The following is a 19223-nucleotide window of genomic DNA, read 5'->3' on the forward strand; positions in this document are numbered from 1 at the left end:
GTGGAGTTCCTTTAAAACCGTGTTATGTGTTGTTATTTTGTTATGTTTCCCTTTGTATTTCGATGTACATATGTATAAGTCTGTAAATAAAATTCTGTTCTGTTCTGTATTTCATTTGTACTTCCTTTATTATTATAAACGTATAATTATGATATTGATACGCAACTGCGGATACCGGGTGGTTAGGATTGAAATACATTAATTATGCGGTAACGTAGCTTTAATGTTATTATAAAAATGGATGACTGCGTTTAGATTTCAAGATACATGCATTTTTAAGTTTAGATGAAAGAAGGTTTTGTTACATTTGATACCCATTGTTGCTTGTAAACATTTCAAATTGTGATTTTGCCAACTTTTGTTTTCTACATTCGGATGATTGTTTTTCGACAATAGTGAAGTTTCAATGGTTTATCGGTGATGAAATATTTCTACACGTTAATTCTACACGTAATTTATAAGGTAGGTTTTTTTTCTTCCTTGATTATAAATCAGTAGTTATACAATTATTATTTTTGGATACCAAAATGTAGGCTTATTCAAGAATTTTTAAGTAGAGGGTATTGTTGTCACGGAAATTTAAAGATTTCAAAATGGGTATGACGTAAAATTTTTATTTCATTTATGCATTTGGATCGTTACGGATGACCTGCTTGAAGTAAATGGTAAGCTGTTTTCAGGATAACTCTTTCATTACTTTTATAATAAAAACATAAAATTCAAAAGAATGACACGAAAAAAACCCCATAAAAGTTGAAAAGAGTAGCAAATAATTTACGCTTTTTATAAATCGGGTGAAAAATTATAAAGACATAGGACGGGGTTGATTTCTTTTTTAAATATTGTGGTAAGGTAGCTTTAAATTTATAATGTCACTATATAATTTAATATATGAAATGGATGACTGCGTTTTTTTTTTACAAAAAAAAAATGAATGTTCTACTTTCTGAAATAGTACATTTGTAACAGTTAAATAAAATGGATATTTACGCAGTGTATATTAAACATTTTTGAACGTTTGATATTTATATACAAACAAAAGATGTCATTTAGAAATTAAACAAATTCAAAAACCCTTTAATCTGCTAGAACCAAAGGTCATTAGCCTTTGCCACCGTAATAGAGCTAGGTCAGCCTGCACAACCGCCCAGCCTTACAAGGTTTGATACTGTTGGTAGCCCAATTTTTGTATTTTTAAACTTTAAATGAACTGTTTCAAATTAAAACTTTGGTACATCTATTACAAACATTCAGTGGATTAAAAAATAATAATTATTTTTTTCTGTTTCAGATGCTGTAAAGGTTTTAATAATAAAAGAGATAGTGAAAATCGGTACCAATTAAAATGCTCATTACAGTATTGTCGCATATAGCTCTGATTGTTGGATGGAGTATTTGTGTGGAAGGTCATGGACGGTTGGTACAGCCGCCATCACGATCAACCATGTGGCGATTCGGATACAGCACACCACATAACTATAACGATAATCAGCTGTTTTGCGGAGGGTCTTCAGTACGTATTTTTAAGTAGTATGGTATACCATTTTTTAATAGTTTGTAAAGATTCGCCCTTCTTCGTTACATTCAGTATCCAAAACTCAAACAAGCCCAACATTGCATTTACGTCATTCTTTCCTGGCCCCGATCCAAAGGTGGTAGTTTAGGAAAAAGAACGAGATTTTTCCCAGCCGCTGTTTACTGATGAGAAGTAAACGTGAAATTACTAAAATTTTACCACACTCTTCAGAAGAAATCGAAAATAGGGCGATGACTGCAATAAAGGGGTTTATATAAGTTTGTTTCTAACCCAAATAAAAACTACATGGAATTTATTGGATATAACCAATCGAAAAACAATTAAGGGTTATTGAACTGGAATATCATTTACGACGTTTCTTTATCTAAAAAAGTCATAAATTATTTCAGTTTCTAATAATTCATGATTCCCCTTAATTATTTTTTAAAATTTCCTCATCTTCTAAACAAAGAATGCACATTTCCTTACAGATTCAGTGGGGACAGAATGACGGGAAATGTGGCGTCTGCGGGGACCGGTATGATGGAGCGCGCGATAACGAGGCTCCGAACGGCAAATACGCTACTGGTACATTGGTTGCTAAATACGATGCAGGCCAAATGATAGAGATCAAAGTTCATATAACAGCCAATCATAAGGGGTGGTTTGAGTACAGACTGTGTCGCAATGATGACCCGAAAGCGGCTGTGACCCAAACCTGTTTTGACGAAAATCTCTTGGCAGACGAGTCTGGGAAAACAAGATTTACGATCACAACATCCATGTTCCATATTGCACACAAGGTCAAGCTTCCAAACGGTTTGAAATGCAAAGCTTGCGTAATCCAGTGGAAGTACAATACCGGAAACAGTTGGGGAACCGATTTTGAGACAGGAAAAGGATGTATAGGTAACGTGTATTTAAATGGTTTTGTATCAAATTAAAATTAATTGCAATAAGACGAGGACGATTAAATTCTTTATAAGCTCCGTAAATGGTGCGAAATTTTCGGAAAATGGATGGTTGTGTCGTTAATACTTGTATTCGATCTAACCACTATTGCTTTGTTACTATTCCCCTTTCGCAAAGCGGGGAAGGGATTATAGGAATGGCTTCCGTCCGTCCGTCCGTAACACTTTCGGGTCCGCTCCATATAACCGCTGATTTTTTAGCTCACCTGAGCATGCTCAGGGTGAGCTTTTAGGATCGATGATTGTCCTTCGTCCGTCGTCCGTCTACATTTAGTTCGATAACACTCTAGCGGTCGCATTTCTGCCTCAGTCATCATCAAACTTGGTCAGGATGCTTATCTAGTTGATAGCTCGAATGAGTTCGAACATGTGTCATCTCGAATGAAAAACTAGGTCACAAGAGCTAAAAATAGATAAACCATGTTAACATTCTAGAGGTAACATTTTTGCCTCAATCATCATCAAACTTGGTCAGGATGCTTGTCAAGGTGATAGCTTGGATGAGTTCGAACATGAAAATCTAGGTCACCGGAGCTTAAAATAGAAAAAACCTTGTTAACACTCTAGCAGTCACATTTTTGCCTCAATGATCATCAAACTTAGTCAGGATGCTTGTCTAGGTGATAGCTCGGATGAGTTCGAACATGGGTAATCCTGGATGAAAATCTAGGTCACCGGAGCTAAAAATAGAAAAACCTTATTAACACTCTAGCGGTCACATTTTTGCCTCAATTATCATCAAACTTGGTCAGGATGCTTGTCTAGGTGATAGCTTGGATGAGTTCGAACATGGGCCATCTCGGATGAAAAACAAGGTCACCGGAGCTAAAAATAGAAAAATCTTGTTAACACTCTAGCGGTCACATTTTTGACACAAGTGTCATCAAAGTTGATCAGGATGCTTGTCTAGGTACTTGCTCGGATGAGTTCGAACATGGGTCATCGGATGAAAAACAAGGTCACAGGAGCTAAAAATAGAAAAATCATTCTAACACTCTTGTGGCTACTGTTTTGATCCAAATACCCTGTAAATTGGTCTGAAAGTTTGTTTTGATGATTTCTAAGTCAAGTTCGAACATCGGTCATCTCGGATGAAAAACTAGGTCACACCGCCCAAATATGGAAAGACATTGTTAACACTCTAGTGGTCACATTTTTGACTCAATTATCATCAAACTTGGTCAGGATGCTTGTCTTAGTAATTGCTCGGATGAGTTCAAAATGTGAAACTAGGTCACTGGAGCTAAAAACAGAAAAATCTTGTTAACAATCTAGTTGCTACTGTTTTGATCCAATTGGTCTGAAAGTTTGTTTTGATGATTTCCAGGTCAAGTTTGAATATGGGTCACCTTGGTAAAAAAAACTAGGTCACACTGCTCAATTATGGATAATCCTTGTTAACACTGAAGTGGTCACATTTTGACTCACCTGTCATGAAACTTGGTCAGAATGCTTGTCTAGGTAATTGTTCGGATGAGTTTGATGGGTCAGGTGAGCGATCTAGGGCCATCATGGCTCTCTTGTTTAATAACTTGGCACAAGTGATCACCATTATGAGAAAATGTGCAGAGCACAATAATTTGGTCACTACCTCAAGGCCTATGTCACACTTAAAGGTCAAGTGTTAAAAAGTCTAATTTCGTATCCGCTCCGCTGCAATGTTTTTAAACTTTGGAGAAATGATTACCATTATGAGACGATGTGCAGAGCACAACAGTCATGTCACTATCCTTAAGGTCAAGGTCTAACTCAAAGGTCCAGTGTTTAAACATCTATTTTTCATGTCCGCTCTATAACTTGTTGACAATCTAAAGGTTTTAAAATTATTTGGCACAAATGATCCCCACCATGACACAATCTGCAGGGCGCAACATCTAGTTTGCTACATCGAAGGTAAATCCAGGTTGCTATATTCAAGGTCAAGGTCACACTTAAAGGTCAAATGATAAAGTCCATATTCTCCTGTCCGCTCCTCAACTTTTAAACTACTGAAAAAATGAAAATGACTGCACAATTGTCACCATATTGGCATGATGTGTGAAGCGCAATATTCAGGTCGCTTCCCCAAGGTCTAGGTCATCCATAGAGGTCAAATTTTAAAAGTCAACAATTTTGTGTCCTCGTCATAACTTTTTAACTACTGAATTTTTTTAATTATATTGCCACACTTGATCACCATCATCCCCTACAGAGGATAACAAGCAGGTGTCCCCGAAGGTCAAGGTTATAACATAACCAGCAGTCTTGTAATTCTGACCTGAATGATTTGTAAAACATGAAAACTATATAACAAATAAAACATAGGAGTCTCAATCAAAGTAAAATAAGTGAAAACAGGACATATACAATGTATCACTAAAGCCCACGGAACAGCAATTTTGCCTAAACTATGATACTGCCAAATATGTAAGAAACTTGTCAATATACGAAGTGTAAAATTACTCATGGTTACCAAGACCATGGCCTAAAAAATTGAAAAGAAATAAGAGGATATACATAGATATCCACCTTCTAAATATGGATGATAAATGGTCATTTAACTACATGTACAATAGACTTTTGTGATGAGCAAATGTGCTTATGATATGCATGGCACAACATCAAGGTCATAGTTGATTAGAGGCCAAGAAAAACACATTCATGTACGCTCCGGAAGGAGATTTAGCTGTCCTTCAGACTGCCTTGTTGAACTTATGGCATAATTGTTTTGTTACCTTTACCTTTAGGCTGTGGACCACAAGAACAGTTTTACGGCTGCGCAGACGTCGCCATAGGAGCAGACGATATTGTTATGCCAACGCCAGACAAAGACGTAACGGTACCAGACGGTGACGTCGACGAAAGAGAAGAGATTGACAAAACAGACGAATACGATTCTAACGGTGGCTGTAAGTGTAACTGTGCTCTGACGTCATCAGCTTCGAGGAACATGAAGACTTCTACAATTGTTATAGCTTCCCTGTGTTCACTTTTAGCGCAAATTATAGCCTGTTTCAAATAAGTTCATTGCTAATTGACAATGATATGTAAATCTAATACGAGTAGTTTTAGAACATTTTCTCAATGCATTCTTAAATTTCTCATCATGACATGTCAAAGTTAATATTAGTAACGTATATATACGCTGTCTATGACTTCTTTCCAATATTTCTGGAAACCGGACACAGTAACATAAGAAAGGGAATGAAGATTTCGTTGCAATTTTTCCTGAATCTTTACAGGGTCTTATTTGAAAGACCCTGATCTGTACCATCGTTTTAAAATGTTTCTCATGTATCTAAATACTACGGTATTCCGTTAGGACCATCGCCAATGAAAGAAGTTATTTGAAACTCGAAAAGTCGTAAACACGAATTTACATAGACGAAAACGCGAAATCACGAAAACACGAACACGCGAAGGAACGACGACGAAAATGCGAGGACACCATGACGAAAACTCGACAAATTCAAGTCGAGAATCATCACGTTTTCGTCATCGTAATATTGAGCTTCCGTCTTTGTTACTTTGAGTTTTTACCATCGTGTTTTCGACTTTTCGCGTTTGTAATTTCTTTATTCATTGCCGATGTCCCTAACGGAGCACCGTAAAATATTGTTCATATTACCTGTAAGAATAGAATATCAATTTATCATGATCTCTCTGAAATCTGGTAACACGAGTACATTAAAAAAAGCACTTCAGTATACCATCATATTTGGCCGATGTTTTCAACTAACAGGTTATAAAATTGAAATTATATTTTCAAAGACCCCGCACCCGGATTAAATGGAACGCTATTCAACCCCTTTCACTCTGAATATCTTAAATGGACTCGTCCGTCTTTTGTTCTTGAAAAGACCATTCATCATTTTAGGAAAATTTTCACAATGGGTTCAGCGAACAGTGCAGACCATGATAAGACCCGCAAATCTTGGTCTTCAATGGTCGCATGATTTTTGTGTGCTTTTTTTCTGTTGCCGCAAGCAAACAATATAATTATATTAGCCTACATGTACAATAAAATACAAGGCGCAATCTACGGCCATGTTCATATGAAATATGGAAAAGGCATTTGGTGCCGGCTGAATGTTCGTGAAGTAAAACAATTTTGTTCTAGATACACATTTTGTATGCATTTAAAATTATATTTTGTCACCGAGTAATTAATACCTTATCTGTAACCAGTCCTCGATTTCTATGTTTTAGTTGTATTCAACGCTTAAGTCATAAAAAAGTCAATTTCAAGCAGCTTAGGGTTACAGACTGCAGTGACATGCAGGCTGATCTAGTTCTTAATTGATGACCTGAGCATGTTATTGCCTGCCAGGTAGAGTACGGGTAAGAAATGTTGAACTATACAAGTTTGTTAAACTATACAAGTTTGTTGAACTATAAAAGTTTGTTAAACTATACAAGTTTGTTAAACTATACAAGTTTACTCGTACTTTTTGTATGCTATTGGGTTTCCGATATCAGTTACTCGATATTCGAGGCCTTTTTAAGATATAACGTAATTACTAAAAAATCCATTTGTTCTCGTATATTTTGATAAATTAAGGGCTGGTTCCCATCTGTTTTCACGTTTGTCTGCTAAAATGTAATGTCTTTTTTATGATAAGAAAGATTAAATTATATTCATATACTCATTTCAGGTTTTTATAACACCCAATTTCAACCAAACACCGTATATGTCAGTATATATCATGCCTTGACGGACTTTGGAAAACATGGCACATATGTGTGCAATGGTGAAATATATTGGGTACAATGACTACTCAAAGGTCATGGTTATAATAAAAGGCCAAATGATAAAATGTAGATCCTACCTAAAGCTTTGTCATTCCTTGTTTATTTAATGTGAAAAAGCAACAAAATTGAAAATCAAAAACAAAACAACACACATTTCTGCGCACGATACAGATCCATTATCAGAGGTCAAGGTCACGCCAATAGGTCAACGTTTAAATGTAAATACTTTAGTTTAGTTTAGTTTAAATATTTGGCCTATAGCTTCGTCATTACTAGATTGATTTTTGAAATTACTTAACCAGGGTACAATTCTACTACAGCAAGTTTAATATCACACTTATAAATACTCAAGGTTAAAAATTGGTTTTAAATACGAGAAACGTAGAAACGTCTTTAAACATAAATGATTCTCTTTAAATTACTTAGTTTAGTGAACGCTTACCACACTTCAATATTTGAAAAATATTACATTTAATCTTTCTAAAGGCATCTTCCTGAAGTAAAATCCATTTGAGCCGCGTCACGACAAAACCAACATAATGCGTTTGCGACCAGCATGAACCCAGACCAGCCTGCGCATCCGCGCAGTCTGATCAGGATCAATGCTGTTCGCTTACAAACCCTATAGCAAGTTGAGAAACAACTGATAGCGAACAGCATAAATCCTGATCAGACTGTGTGGATGCGCAAGCTGGTCTGGAGCCATGCTGGTCGCAAACGCACTATGTTGGTTTTGTCGTGACGCGGCTCATTTTATATCCCATTGCCGCATAAGCTGGAATTATTTTCAGCTATTTTGATATCAAAACAGATCAACGTCGCGACAGTGAAAAGCGTAAAGATGTAAATTAAATATTGATTGATTTTAGCATTCTAAGCACCTTAATGAGGTTACGTGGCACGTGAAAAAAAAGATAAAGACAATATCTTTGCGAAACTAAAGGCACTAGTAATAGTAAACTGCTTGACGACTTGCCCAGGAGGGACGTGATGGCTGAACTGTGCTATCGTGAACTCAAAGTGGCTTACTGCCGTATCAAACACCACTAGAGTCTGAATGTTACAACCATGTACGGACTTAATGTTACAACCATGTACGGACTTCTAAGCGGTTTTGCCTTATATTACTTATGATAAGTACATGTACATGTATTTTAGTTTGTATTCTGAATGGCACTGCTGATACCGGTATCTCTCATTGACTCGGCAAGTGCGCGTCGTGGAGAGGCAATAAACATCGGAAGATCGGAAGAACTTTGGATGGCGAAAATAAAGACCAGAACTTGCACATGGCTGAAGCCGTACAAAGTAGGCAGGGGGAAGGCTACTAGAGTGCGTGAGACCCTAGAACGCCGTAGGCTGCCCTTTGCTTGACACCAAAAAACGAGAGGGCGTCTAAGGATAACGACTGACATACCGTAAGCTAGCTGAATAAAAGAGCTGGGTATGATGCGAACCGGAAGTGGTTAAGAGCAGGTGGTAAGTCCGGAATATGTTACCAATTACTCACGGTGGTGCCGCTCATACCCTAAGAGGCCTTTGCCTTTGATTTAATGTCATAAAATACGTACATGAATATTCCATCTTTGTACTTTAACTAAAGCATCCCACAAAAACAATCCAGGTCATAAAATATTCAACACCTACTCTCCACCTACACTTTTTTAATGACTTGCAACTTCATTTAGTGAAAGTATAAAATTTCACAAGAAAATAAATGCGAGTCTCTTATTTAACACAATGGATGCTTTCATTGTAAACCTATGCCCAATATTGTTCACTAAATTGCGTGACCGGAGGGTGTTTCGCTAAATTTTCGACCATGAATTTTTTTAATAAAACCCCGTTTTGTTCGTATTTAAAATATAACTACAAATATACCGAGGTATCATGTAAATGGTGTAAATTGAGAAGGTCAATTATGAGAGATAATTGTATCCCTTATGAATAAATTTAGGCACCCGGATCTACAAGTTGATATCCCATCAAGATCATTTTGGAGTTTGATTCGAAACAGGTAAGTTCTTTTTTTCTAACTTTTTTCTTATTATATTTCTGTGTTTTTTTATTTATTTGTTATTTTTGTTCATTTTTGTTTTATCTCTGGCTTGGTGGCCATCTCGCTGATTTACTTAAAAAGTAAATAAATAGTAAATTTAAAAAAAAAGAACAACAACAAACAAGCAAACAAAAACACACAAACACAATTGTTGAGTAATAACAAGATATTGTTTAAGTAAAACATGATAATATTTTCTATGAATTTGCAGGTCTTATGCTTGAATTTTTTGCATTTAAATTAGATGCTTTTATTCTCACTAAAGAAGCAAATCTCTGTGTGCAGCTGCAAACGTTAATATTTTACTTTTCATGACATTGCGTTCAAATAATAACAGATGACTAAATTGTTTTACAAAACCAAAACAAATATCTCCACATTCAGTTATTTAACAAGAAAGTTAGTATTGTTTCAGATTTAACTGACACATCACGGAACCCCCGTATAAATTGTGTTGCAAATGAATAATATAAATAGTTTCCAAATTCAAGAAATAATGATTTTCATTGCTTTGTTTGCAGCTGCAGAAATGAATTTGCTTTTGTTGTCCGCGCATTTTATTGCCCTCTTCGTGGCAGTAGAGGGGCACGGCCGATTGATAGACCCGCCTTCCAGGGTTACTCTGGGAAGGTATTTTCCTGGACACGCCTTCGATACAACTGACATGGGATATAACTGCGGCGGCGTACGGGTAAGGGAATATTTTCATTCACATCTTTGCTTGGCATCAACAGCCCTTTTTAAGGGCTATCCCTTTTCATTATAGTCACATGTTACTGTACATTTAGGGTCGTATTGACCGCCTTACAGTGACTTACTTTTAGCTCAAAAATCATATCTTTGGTTAATACTCACCAAATTAATTAGGAAAATTACCACCGCTTTGTGCTTTAAGGGCATGACTGGTGACATATCCGGGTTCCGTACTCGACAGCGAAAGCTGCTTTTTGTGCCTTAACGGGCGGATGGACTACATACATACTACTCAAGGGAAATATATTTCATTATACTGGGAAATCAATTCGATGCGGTTTAGTTTGAATTAGTTGGAAGTCATTTTCAAGATAGGCATAATAACAAAGATGTTATGGTGCAACGTGATTCAAATGAGCCCAAAAAAAAAAAATCAAGAAAATCAACCTTGCGAAAAATGAGGTTAGATTTTAAGAAAAGTAAAAATACAATTCACGACTTACATGCTAGGATGGTCCCCTATGGTACCACTGTTCTTATTATTTCCAGAAAATTGTACAAATAAAAAGAACTTATATTAACTATTTTATTGAATTGTGTTTAGCTGTCGCATCTTGACTTTAAAATAAACATGTTATTCATGGAATAACTAAATGATTTTAATTAGAAACATCTATACACGATCAGCCATGTTTAAAATGGGAGCTTATAGGGAAAGCACTATGGTACCGTGGTATGTAAATTAATGGCACTTTTTGGCTTCTGTATAATTTTTTGTAACAGAATATGCTGTCACTACAGTTTCAGCAGACGACGTTCACATGTCGGAATATGAAATTATAAGTTTAACCGTTAAATATGGGTTAATTAAAGAAGTTTTTTTTCAGCACACACAGGCAGCTTTGAATTTTCCTATCAATGACAGAATTTATTTGAAATGAAAAAAAAATCTAACAATTTCTATCCAAATTCACAAAAAGCAGCACTTCCACTTTCACTATAATGGTGGAAACAGTATTTGGTAGCATTCAATGTGTAAAGAAACAAATTTCCTATTACATCGGAATAGGCAAGGACGCGGTACCTGCGGGGAGTATCGTATATGCAATGAATGAGTTTGCAGTATCTATCACCATATTTCAACTGCGTAGTTAGGGCCAATTTTGCATACATGTATTTTGATCATGTTTTGGTAATCTACTTGGATAGACGTGCCGCGTGCAATGTGTAAATTACATTCTTTGTTTTGAAAATTTAAAAATGAAATGAAAATAAGCATGAATCTGAAGGTGTGCTGCTTTAACTGATAATTAGCCGCTCCATTTCAATTTAGTTTTGTTAGTGCCCGGGACCCAACTTCCAGCGATATTGCCCTCTACTCTACGAAATTAAAAGTAACAAATGCAACAAAATGTCAATTACAAGAAAGAGGACATTTTAAATGCAAAAGCCCAGGCAAATGTTGATTGGAATTCAATATACTCGCAGTTATAATTCTTTGTAAGGTTCAACTATGGTGGCTGATTTGTGCCATTTGTGTTTTCGCCCCGCGACCCCGCCAAGCGAAAGTCGCTTATTTATTTAAACTTCGCCCCGCGCCCTCGCTAATCAGCGTGTGTTCGCTCCATGTCCCCGCTCCATGTCCCCGCCGTTTTATTTCTTAAATTTCGCTCTGCACTCCCGCGGGGCGAAGTTTTATCTATTAAATTTCGAACCGCGCGCCCGCTAATTAGCGTGTTTTCGCTCCGTGCCCCGCCATTTTAATTTATTAATTCTCGACTTTTCGCTTGGCGGGTCGCAGGACGAAAACATGAATGGCACAAATCAGCCACCATATACCACAGGCACGAGTATCGAACCTGGGAAGAAAATATGACCGACCAAATTGATGAAAAACCACTGTGTTCATCTTAAATGTGTAAAAAACAAAAAAATTTGCCCCCCTCCCTTAAAAATATAAAATATAGATTATTTAATTATTTCGTTATTTGGAATCTCAATACAAACGTGAAATAGTGATAAAAGTTTTGTTTAATTATCTGGACAATTGTTTTCACAACGTTCCGGGAAATGAATCCCTTGCTCGTAGACTCGAATCTGGAGTTCTCTTAACTTATAGTATATTTTTAAGAGGCATTTTTTTTTTTTTTGGTTTTTGACACATTTGATATGAACATAGAGGTTTTTATTTGTTTGGGTCGTCAGACCAAACAAATAATGGTAGCGAAATTTCAGACCCTGATGTTCTTATTTGCAAATGCCGAAAGTAGTCCAAACTCCTCGAAGCGGTTACTTCCCTTCATATGTATATTAACGCCGAAAAAATTAAGGGGAGATCACTGCGTAAAGATTGTCAAATGACAGGCACATTAATTTTCGTAACGAAAAAATAGTTCCCGATTGGTCGAAGATTTCTAATATTGTGTTATTCTTATAGATATACATGCTTATATTCAGCTCCATGATTATTCACTTCAGTGTTAAACAACAGGTTTACCGTGAACAAAATATATCGAAACTAATAACGGTTACGAACTTTAATTTAGAATGATACGGAATTCTTCAGGCTGTTATCTTACAACTACTTGTGGTCGAGGGGTTTACTTTCTCGCTTTGGAAGCGAGAGGTCTGGAGTTCAAATCCCAGTTCAGGCAACTTTTTTTTAAAGCCAATTAAACATTGAATTGAATATCAGTGCAGTGTTGCAATTAGTCTTATAGCCAATTTACTATAGTTACAACACTGGAAACTGCATTGGTGACACTATACAAAGAAATTGGTTAATAATCTCACAACTTTCACCCTTCTGACTTTCTGATACCCAAACAAATTCAGCGCCTTCTGTGCTTTGATTTATCAATGTGGTCTTATTTTCTTCCCAGGTCCGGTACTCGTGCCTGTGCCATATTCCACAATATACAGTAGTACATGTTTTTAAACGTCGACTTGATATATAGAGTTAAAGTATGAGTGATTGTAAATTATCTAATGCCCAATATTTTGAAAAAAAAATATATCGTTCCGGAAATGACTTTTCTTTTTGTGTGTCTTTTTTTCTATGCAGACCGAGGCCGGTGAGGAGTCCCCTAAATGTCCTGTATGTGGAGCTAGGCCCAGTGATAACCCACCAAATGAACCTCCAAATGGAAAATATGCAAACGATTTTATTGTGAAGACGTACATGCAAGGGGAGGTAATTGAGATCAAATCACAGCTGACTGCGAATCATAAAGGTGAAATGGAATATAGGATCTGTGAAAACGATGAAAAACAAGCCGTTGTAGGTTATGATTGTTTCAACAAGAATTTGCTGGTTGGTGAAGATGGTGTCACGACAGCCTTTAAGATCATTACCCAGTCCTACAGTGCAGATATCGCCCACAGAGTAAAACTCCCGCCAAATTTGACCTGTACACGATGTATTCTTCAGTGGAGATACAGGGCCGGAAACAGCTGGGCTAAGGGCTGCTTGGGTACTATTTTTTAAAATCAAATTCTCCACTTTTTAAATAAAATTCTATATTTAGAAAACATTTATGAATGAGCAAATATATTAATTATGTATACCCATGAATTTTATCCCTAAAATTCACACCAGTAGAAAATCTCGTATTATGTTAATGACAAATTCGGTGCCATGTTAGATTTAAGTGCGGACTATTTTCACGTTCATCACAACAACAACATCAGCAACATTTTCTGCCTCTAGCCCAAAATACACAGTATAATGAATAATCAAAGCAGTAGTGCATATTTAAGTTGTGTCTGTATCAATTCATTAACAAAAAAAGAAGAACTTTTTTTCCCCTACACATTTAGAGTTTTCATCCAGTTGCAAAATTTTGGAATTATGGAATATATTTTCATGATTGTATCACATAGATGTAACGTTTTCTTTGTTGGGAAAATCTGTAACAAAATAACAAAAATAGATGAAACTCGTCTTCAATAAAATAATTATCATTTTGCAAACAGTTTTTGCAAATTCGTTCATGTCTTGGTTTTCCTAAATGTGGTCCAGTTTCATTATTGTGACTCGTTCATCTAAATCTGGATACTGTCTTTTTTACATAAAATGGGATATCAATTAATAAATATTATATTTCTTTGCATTAACATGGATTGGAAATATATTACACCGGGTACTGTATTGCGTCGCTGTGAATTTTTACGAACAATTTTTAATTTCTTCTATCCAATTCTGTGTTTAACAATCAACTATTCTTTGTTTAAATTGATGAATAAATGGTTGATATCCCCATTTTCTTTACTAAGCCAAACAATACCAAATCCGTAAGTATAGAATTCATTTTTAGCTCACCTGTCACAAAGTGACAGGGTGAGCTTTTGTGATCGCTTTTCGTCCGGCGTCCGTCCGGCCGTCGTCCGTCCGTCCGTAAACTTTTGCTTTAAACGACATCTCCTCATAAACCACTAAGCCAATTTCATCCAAACTTCACAGAAATGTTCCTTTGGTGGTCACCTTTAAAAATTGTTCAAAGAATTTAATTCCATGCAGAACTCTGGTTGCCATGGCAACCGAAAGAAAAATCTTTAAATATCTTCTTTTAAACAACCCTAAGAGCTAGAGCTTAGATATTTGGCATGAAACATCTTCTAATGAGTGTCTACCAAGTTTGTTCAAATAAAAGCCCTGGGGTCAAAATTGGCCCCGCCCCAGGGGGTCATTGATTTTCCCTATATGCATATAGTAAAAACTTAAAAAATCTTCTTTTAAAGAACCGAAAGAGCTAGAGCTAAGATATTTGGCATGAAACATCTTCTAGTGAGTGTCTACCAAGTTTGTTCAAATAAAAGCCCTGGGGTCAAAATTGGCCCTGCCCCAGGGGTCATAGATTTTCCCTATATGCATATAGTAAAAACTTAAAAAATCTTCTTTTAAATAATCCAAAGAGCAAGAGCTAAGATATTTGGCATGAAACATCTTCTAGTGAGTGTCTACCAAGTTTGTTCAAATAAAAGCCCTGGGGTCAAAATTGGCCCGGCCCAGGGGGGTCATTGATTTTCTTATATGCATATAGTAAAAACTTAAAAAATCTTCCTTTAAAGAACTGTAAGAGCTAGAGCTTAGATATTTGGCATGAAACATCTTCTAGTGAGTGTCTACCAAGTTTGTTCAAATAAAAGCCCTGGAGTCAAAATTGGCCCCGCCCCAGGGGGTCATTGATTTTCCCTATATGCATATAGTAAAAACTTAAAATCTTCTTTTAAAGAACCCAAAGAGCTAGAGCTAAGATATTTGGCATGAAACATCTTCTAGTAAGTGTCTACCAAGTTTGTTCAAATAAAAGCCCTGGGGTCAAAATTGGCCCCGCCCCGGGGGGTCATTGATTTTCCTATATGCATATAGTAAAAACTTAAAAAAAACTTCTTTTAAAGAACTGTAATGAGCTAGAGCTTAGATATTTGGCATGAAACATCTTCTAGTGAGTGTCTACCAAGTTTGTTCAAATAAAAGCCCTGGGGTCAAAATTGGCCCCGCCCCAGGGGGTCATTGATTTTCCCTATATGCATATAGTAAAAACTTAAAAAATCTTCTTTTAAAGAACCCAAAGAGCTAGAGCTAAGATATTTAGCATGAAACATCTTCTAATGAGTGTCTACCAAGTTTGTTCAAATAAAAGCCCTGAGGTCAGAATTGGCCCTGCCCCAGGGGGTCATAGATTTTCCCAATATGCATATAGTAAAAACTTAAAAAAATCCTCTTTTAAAGAACCCAAAGAGCTAGAGCTAAGATTTTTGGCATGAAACATCTTCTAGTGAGTGTCTACCAAGTTTGTTCAAATAAAAGCCCTGGGGTCAAAACTGGCCCCCCCCTGGGGGTCATTGATTTTCCTTATATGTGTATAGCAAAACTTAAAAATCTTCTTTGAAAAAACCCAAATAGCTAGAGTTTAGATATTTAGCATGAAACATCTTTAAGTAAATATCTACAAAGTTTGTTCAAATAAAAGCCGGGGGGTCAAAACTGGCCCTGCCCCAGGGGTGTCATTGTTTTTAACTATATGTGTATAGTAAAAACTTAAAAAATAATCTTTTAAAAACCCAATGAGCTAGAACTTAGATGTTTAGCATGAAACATCTTCTTATGGGTGTCTACCAAGTCTGTTCAAATAAACAAATAAAAGCCCTTGGGTAAAAATTGGCCCGGGGTTAGGGGGGCTATATACAGGTGAGCGACCTCAGGGCCATCATGGCCCTCTTGTTTACTGAGGTAGCCCAATTTTTCCTTTCAATATCATCTTGCCTAGTTAACATAAATATCAATTTCTAGGATATCTATGGAAAGCCTTGACTGTCTTATGATTATAAAAGTGAACGTTGTTGTGTCACTTTTTCTTAATACGATGTGCATTCATTAATATATTATGTAGATGCATCCTTATATGAAGTCAACTGAACAATATATGATGTCAATGTGTCTTTATATGATGTCGACCAATCATTATACGATGTGCATTTATGAATATAATTATGATGTGGTAGAATCATTATATACAGTCAGCTTATCAATATATTATGTCAATCTTTCATTATACGATGTGCATCTATTATTATACGATGTGCATTTATGAATATATCATGTGGTTGCATCATTATATACAGTCAACTTATCAATATATTATGTCAATCTTTCATTATACGATGTGCATCTATTGTTATACGACCGCTGCTTTATATGCAGTGCAAGCCTCCATGGTCGAGGGGTTAGAGTCGATGACTTCTAATCCATAAACCTCTCTGGCGTGGGTTCGATCCCCGGGAGATGCTTTGGTAGTTTAGCGCGGAGGAAGGTAGTCTAGTACTGGTGTAACTCTCCAGGAACGATGGTTAGGAAACTACCCGTCTATATGACTGAAATACTGTTGGGAAAAGGCGTAAAATGAAACAAACAAACAAATTATATGCAGTGCAAACATCATTATGTCGTGTGCTTCTATCATTATACTGATGGGGTTAAATTTACTGGGTTATATCTCACTATGCACCGTTCGGGAAAACTCAAAGTAAATTGTATCATATATTGTTAAGCTGACTCTATATAAAGACAATTTCACACAATAAAGTGTTGTTTTGACTTTATATAAGAATGGTTCCACATAATATATTCGTAATTGCACATCATATAATGAAAGATTGACATCATATAAGGACACATACTCATCATATATAATGTTAATTTGACTGTATATAAAGATGGTTTCACATAATATATTCATTAATGCACATCGTATAATGAGAGATTGACATCATATAAGGACGTGTTGACATCATATAATGTTAATTTGACTGTATATAAAGATGGTTTCACATAGTATATTCATTAATGCACATCGTATAATGAAAGATTGACATCATATAAGGACGTGTTGACATATAATGTTAATTTGACTGTATATAAAGATGGTTTCACATAATATATTCATTAATGCACATCGTATAATGGAATATTGACATCATATAAGGACGTGTTGACATCATATAATGTTAATTTGACTGTATATAAAGATGGTTTCACATAATATATTCATTAATGCACATCGTATAATGAAAGATTGACATCATATAAGGACGTGTTGACATCATATAATGTTAATTTGACTGTATATAAAGATGGTTTCACATAATATATTCATTAATGCACATCGTACAATGAAAGATTGGCATCATATAAGGACGTGTTGACATCATATATTGTTAAGTTGACTCTATATAAATACGGTTCTACATAATATTATGTTATTTTGACTCTATATAAAGATGGTTCCACACAATATATTCATTAATGCACATCGTATAATGAAAGATTTACATCATAGAAGGACACATTTACATCATATTGTTAGGTTATAATATACTGAAAAATGCACAGCGTATATTAATAGATTGACATAATATAAGGAGACATTGACATCATATAATGTTATATTCAGAAATGCACATCGTATAATGATATATTGACATCTTATATAGACACATTGACATCATACCATTGTTCAGTTGACTACATATAAAGATGGATCCACATAATATATTTGTGAGTGCATCTTGTATAAGGAAAGGTTGGCTCAATATATTGCTATTTGGACATAACAATGTTCAGGTTTATAATTATAAGACACTCAAGGCTTTCCATAGTAATCTATGTGTTCTGGCATATACAAAGTAGTTTACACAAATATTTAATCACTTTAATCTTTCAAACAAATAAAAGCAAAGAATATTTCATCTATATGGCCAATGATTCACTTTTAAGGGAACTAAAACAAGATACAAAAGATAACATTTTTGGATTAATAACCTTTAAATTGAGATTTTACTTGTCTGTATTTACCCCAAAGTCCAAATTACATATAAACGCTAGATTTGTTGCTTTTAAAATTAACTTGATCGTTAAGTAACCCGTCGTTCGTCTTTAGACTTTTGTTAAGATACGTTTTAATATAGCAATGTTCTTCGTTTTACTTAATAATTTAATTTCTATTCTGGGTTTTAAAGAGGTAATTTCATTTGTGTAATACTCACTGTTATTGCAGACTTACCGACATTGCTACAAAATTTACTCTGAATCTTCACCAAGCTTTGAATATGTAAAAAAATGTTACGTTGAAAGATTTTAGATTGTCACGATTACTCCACATCGATAATCTTTTTATTTAGGTTGCGGACCACAAGAAACATTTCAAGCATGCGCAGACATTGAAATCAAGCCAAACGGGAATGCAATTGAGCCAGAAAATGAACCGGAAACTCCTGGAAATACGCCGGAAGTAGATGACAGCGTTCCTGTTGATAACGGCAGCTGCGACTGTTCGAAAGCACTTTCTCCTGCAATGTGTCATAGTGTTTCTACAGGACGCCGTTGGTCTAACCGTCATTAAAAACCGCTTGTATTCAATCAGCAGCTCAAATTTAATTCGGAAAACTCCATATGCATGAACAGATATGTCAGCCATTTTAAAATTACGTCATTCGAATAATCTGTTTCCCAGAAACACTGACCTAGAATGCTGTTATCAAAGTTTACCGAATTGATGAATTGAAATTTAAACGAAATCAGGGTTTCCTGAAGTTATTATCGTTTTAATTTACTGACGTGAAAAAAAATAATAGTATGTAAAATACTTAAAAACTTCTTTAATAAAAATATAACTTACATAAAAGCATTCAATTTTCTTCTTTTTGAACTACATGCACATGTACCATTAATATGTTGCTGTCTATAGAAGTA

The 19223-nt window shown here is 35.5% G+C and overlaps 2 protein-coding genes across 2 annotated transcripts; both read left to right on the forward strand.

The window, feature by feature from the left end:
• Positions 1 to 219: 219 nt before the first annotated feature.
• Positions 220 to 7115, forward strand: LOC132754230 (uncharacterized). The gene is made up of 4 exons (XM_060744847.1): positions 220 to 462; positions 1292 to 1513; positions 2008 to 2425; positions 5214 to 7115. The coding sequence occupies exons 2-4, from the start codon at positions 1346 to 1348 to the stop codon at positions 5486 to 5488; spliced, it is 861 nt and encodes a 286-aa protein (XP_060600830.1). The 5' UTR covers positions 220 to 462; positions 1292 to 1345; the 3' UTR covers positions 5489 to 7115.
• Positions 7116 to 8959: 1844 nt separating this feature from the next.
• LOC132754231 (uncharacterized) lies at positions 8960 to 19171 on the forward strand. The gene is made up of 4 exons (XM_060744849.1): positions 8960 to 9235; positions 9799 to 9968; positions 13035 to 13443; positions 18653 to 19171. The coding sequence occupies exons 2-4, from the start codon at positions 9807 to 9809 to the stop codon at positions 18871 to 18873; spliced, it is 792 nt and encodes a 263-aa protein (XP_060600832.1). The 5' UTR covers positions 8960 to 9235; positions 9799 to 9806; the 3' UTR covers positions 18874 to 19171.
• Positions 19172 to 19223: the final 52 nt, after the last annotated feature.

The sequence above is a fragment of the Ruditapes philippinarum genome, unplaced genomic scaffold, assembly GCF_026571515.1.
Source record: "Ruditapes philippinarum isolate M1 unplaced genomic scaffold, ASM2657151v2 ctg1253_1_1_1_1, whole genome shotgun sequence".
Taxonomy (NCBI): Eukaryota; Metazoa; Mollusca; class Bivalvia; order Venerida; family Veneridae; genus Ruditapes; species Ruditapes philippinarum.

Coding starts and splice junctions, on each gene's coding strand:
- LOC132754230 (XM_060744847.1), top strand. CDS start 1,346: ATGCTCATTACAGTATTGTCGCATATAGCTCTGATTGTTGGATGGAGT. Junction 1,514..2,007: donor TGTTTTGCGGAGGGTCTTCA/GTACGTATTTTT, acceptor ATTTCCTTACAG/ATTCAGTGGGGACAGAATGA. Junction 2,426..5,213: donor GACAGGAAAAGGATGTATAG/GTAACGTGTATT, acceptor CTTTACCTTTAG/GCTGTGGACCACAAGAACAG.
- LOC132754231 (XM_060744849.1), top strand. CDS start 9,807: ATGAATTTGCTTTTGTTGTCCGCGCATTTTATTGCCCTCTTCGTGGCA. Junction 9,969..13,034: donor ATAACTGCGGCGGCGTACGG/GTAAGGGAATAT, acceptor TTTTCTATGCAG/ACCGAGGCCGGTGAGGAGTC. Junction 13,444..18,652: donor CTGGGCTAAGGGCTGCTTGG/GTACTATTTTTT, acceptor CTTTTTATTTAG/GTTGCGGACCACAAGAAACA.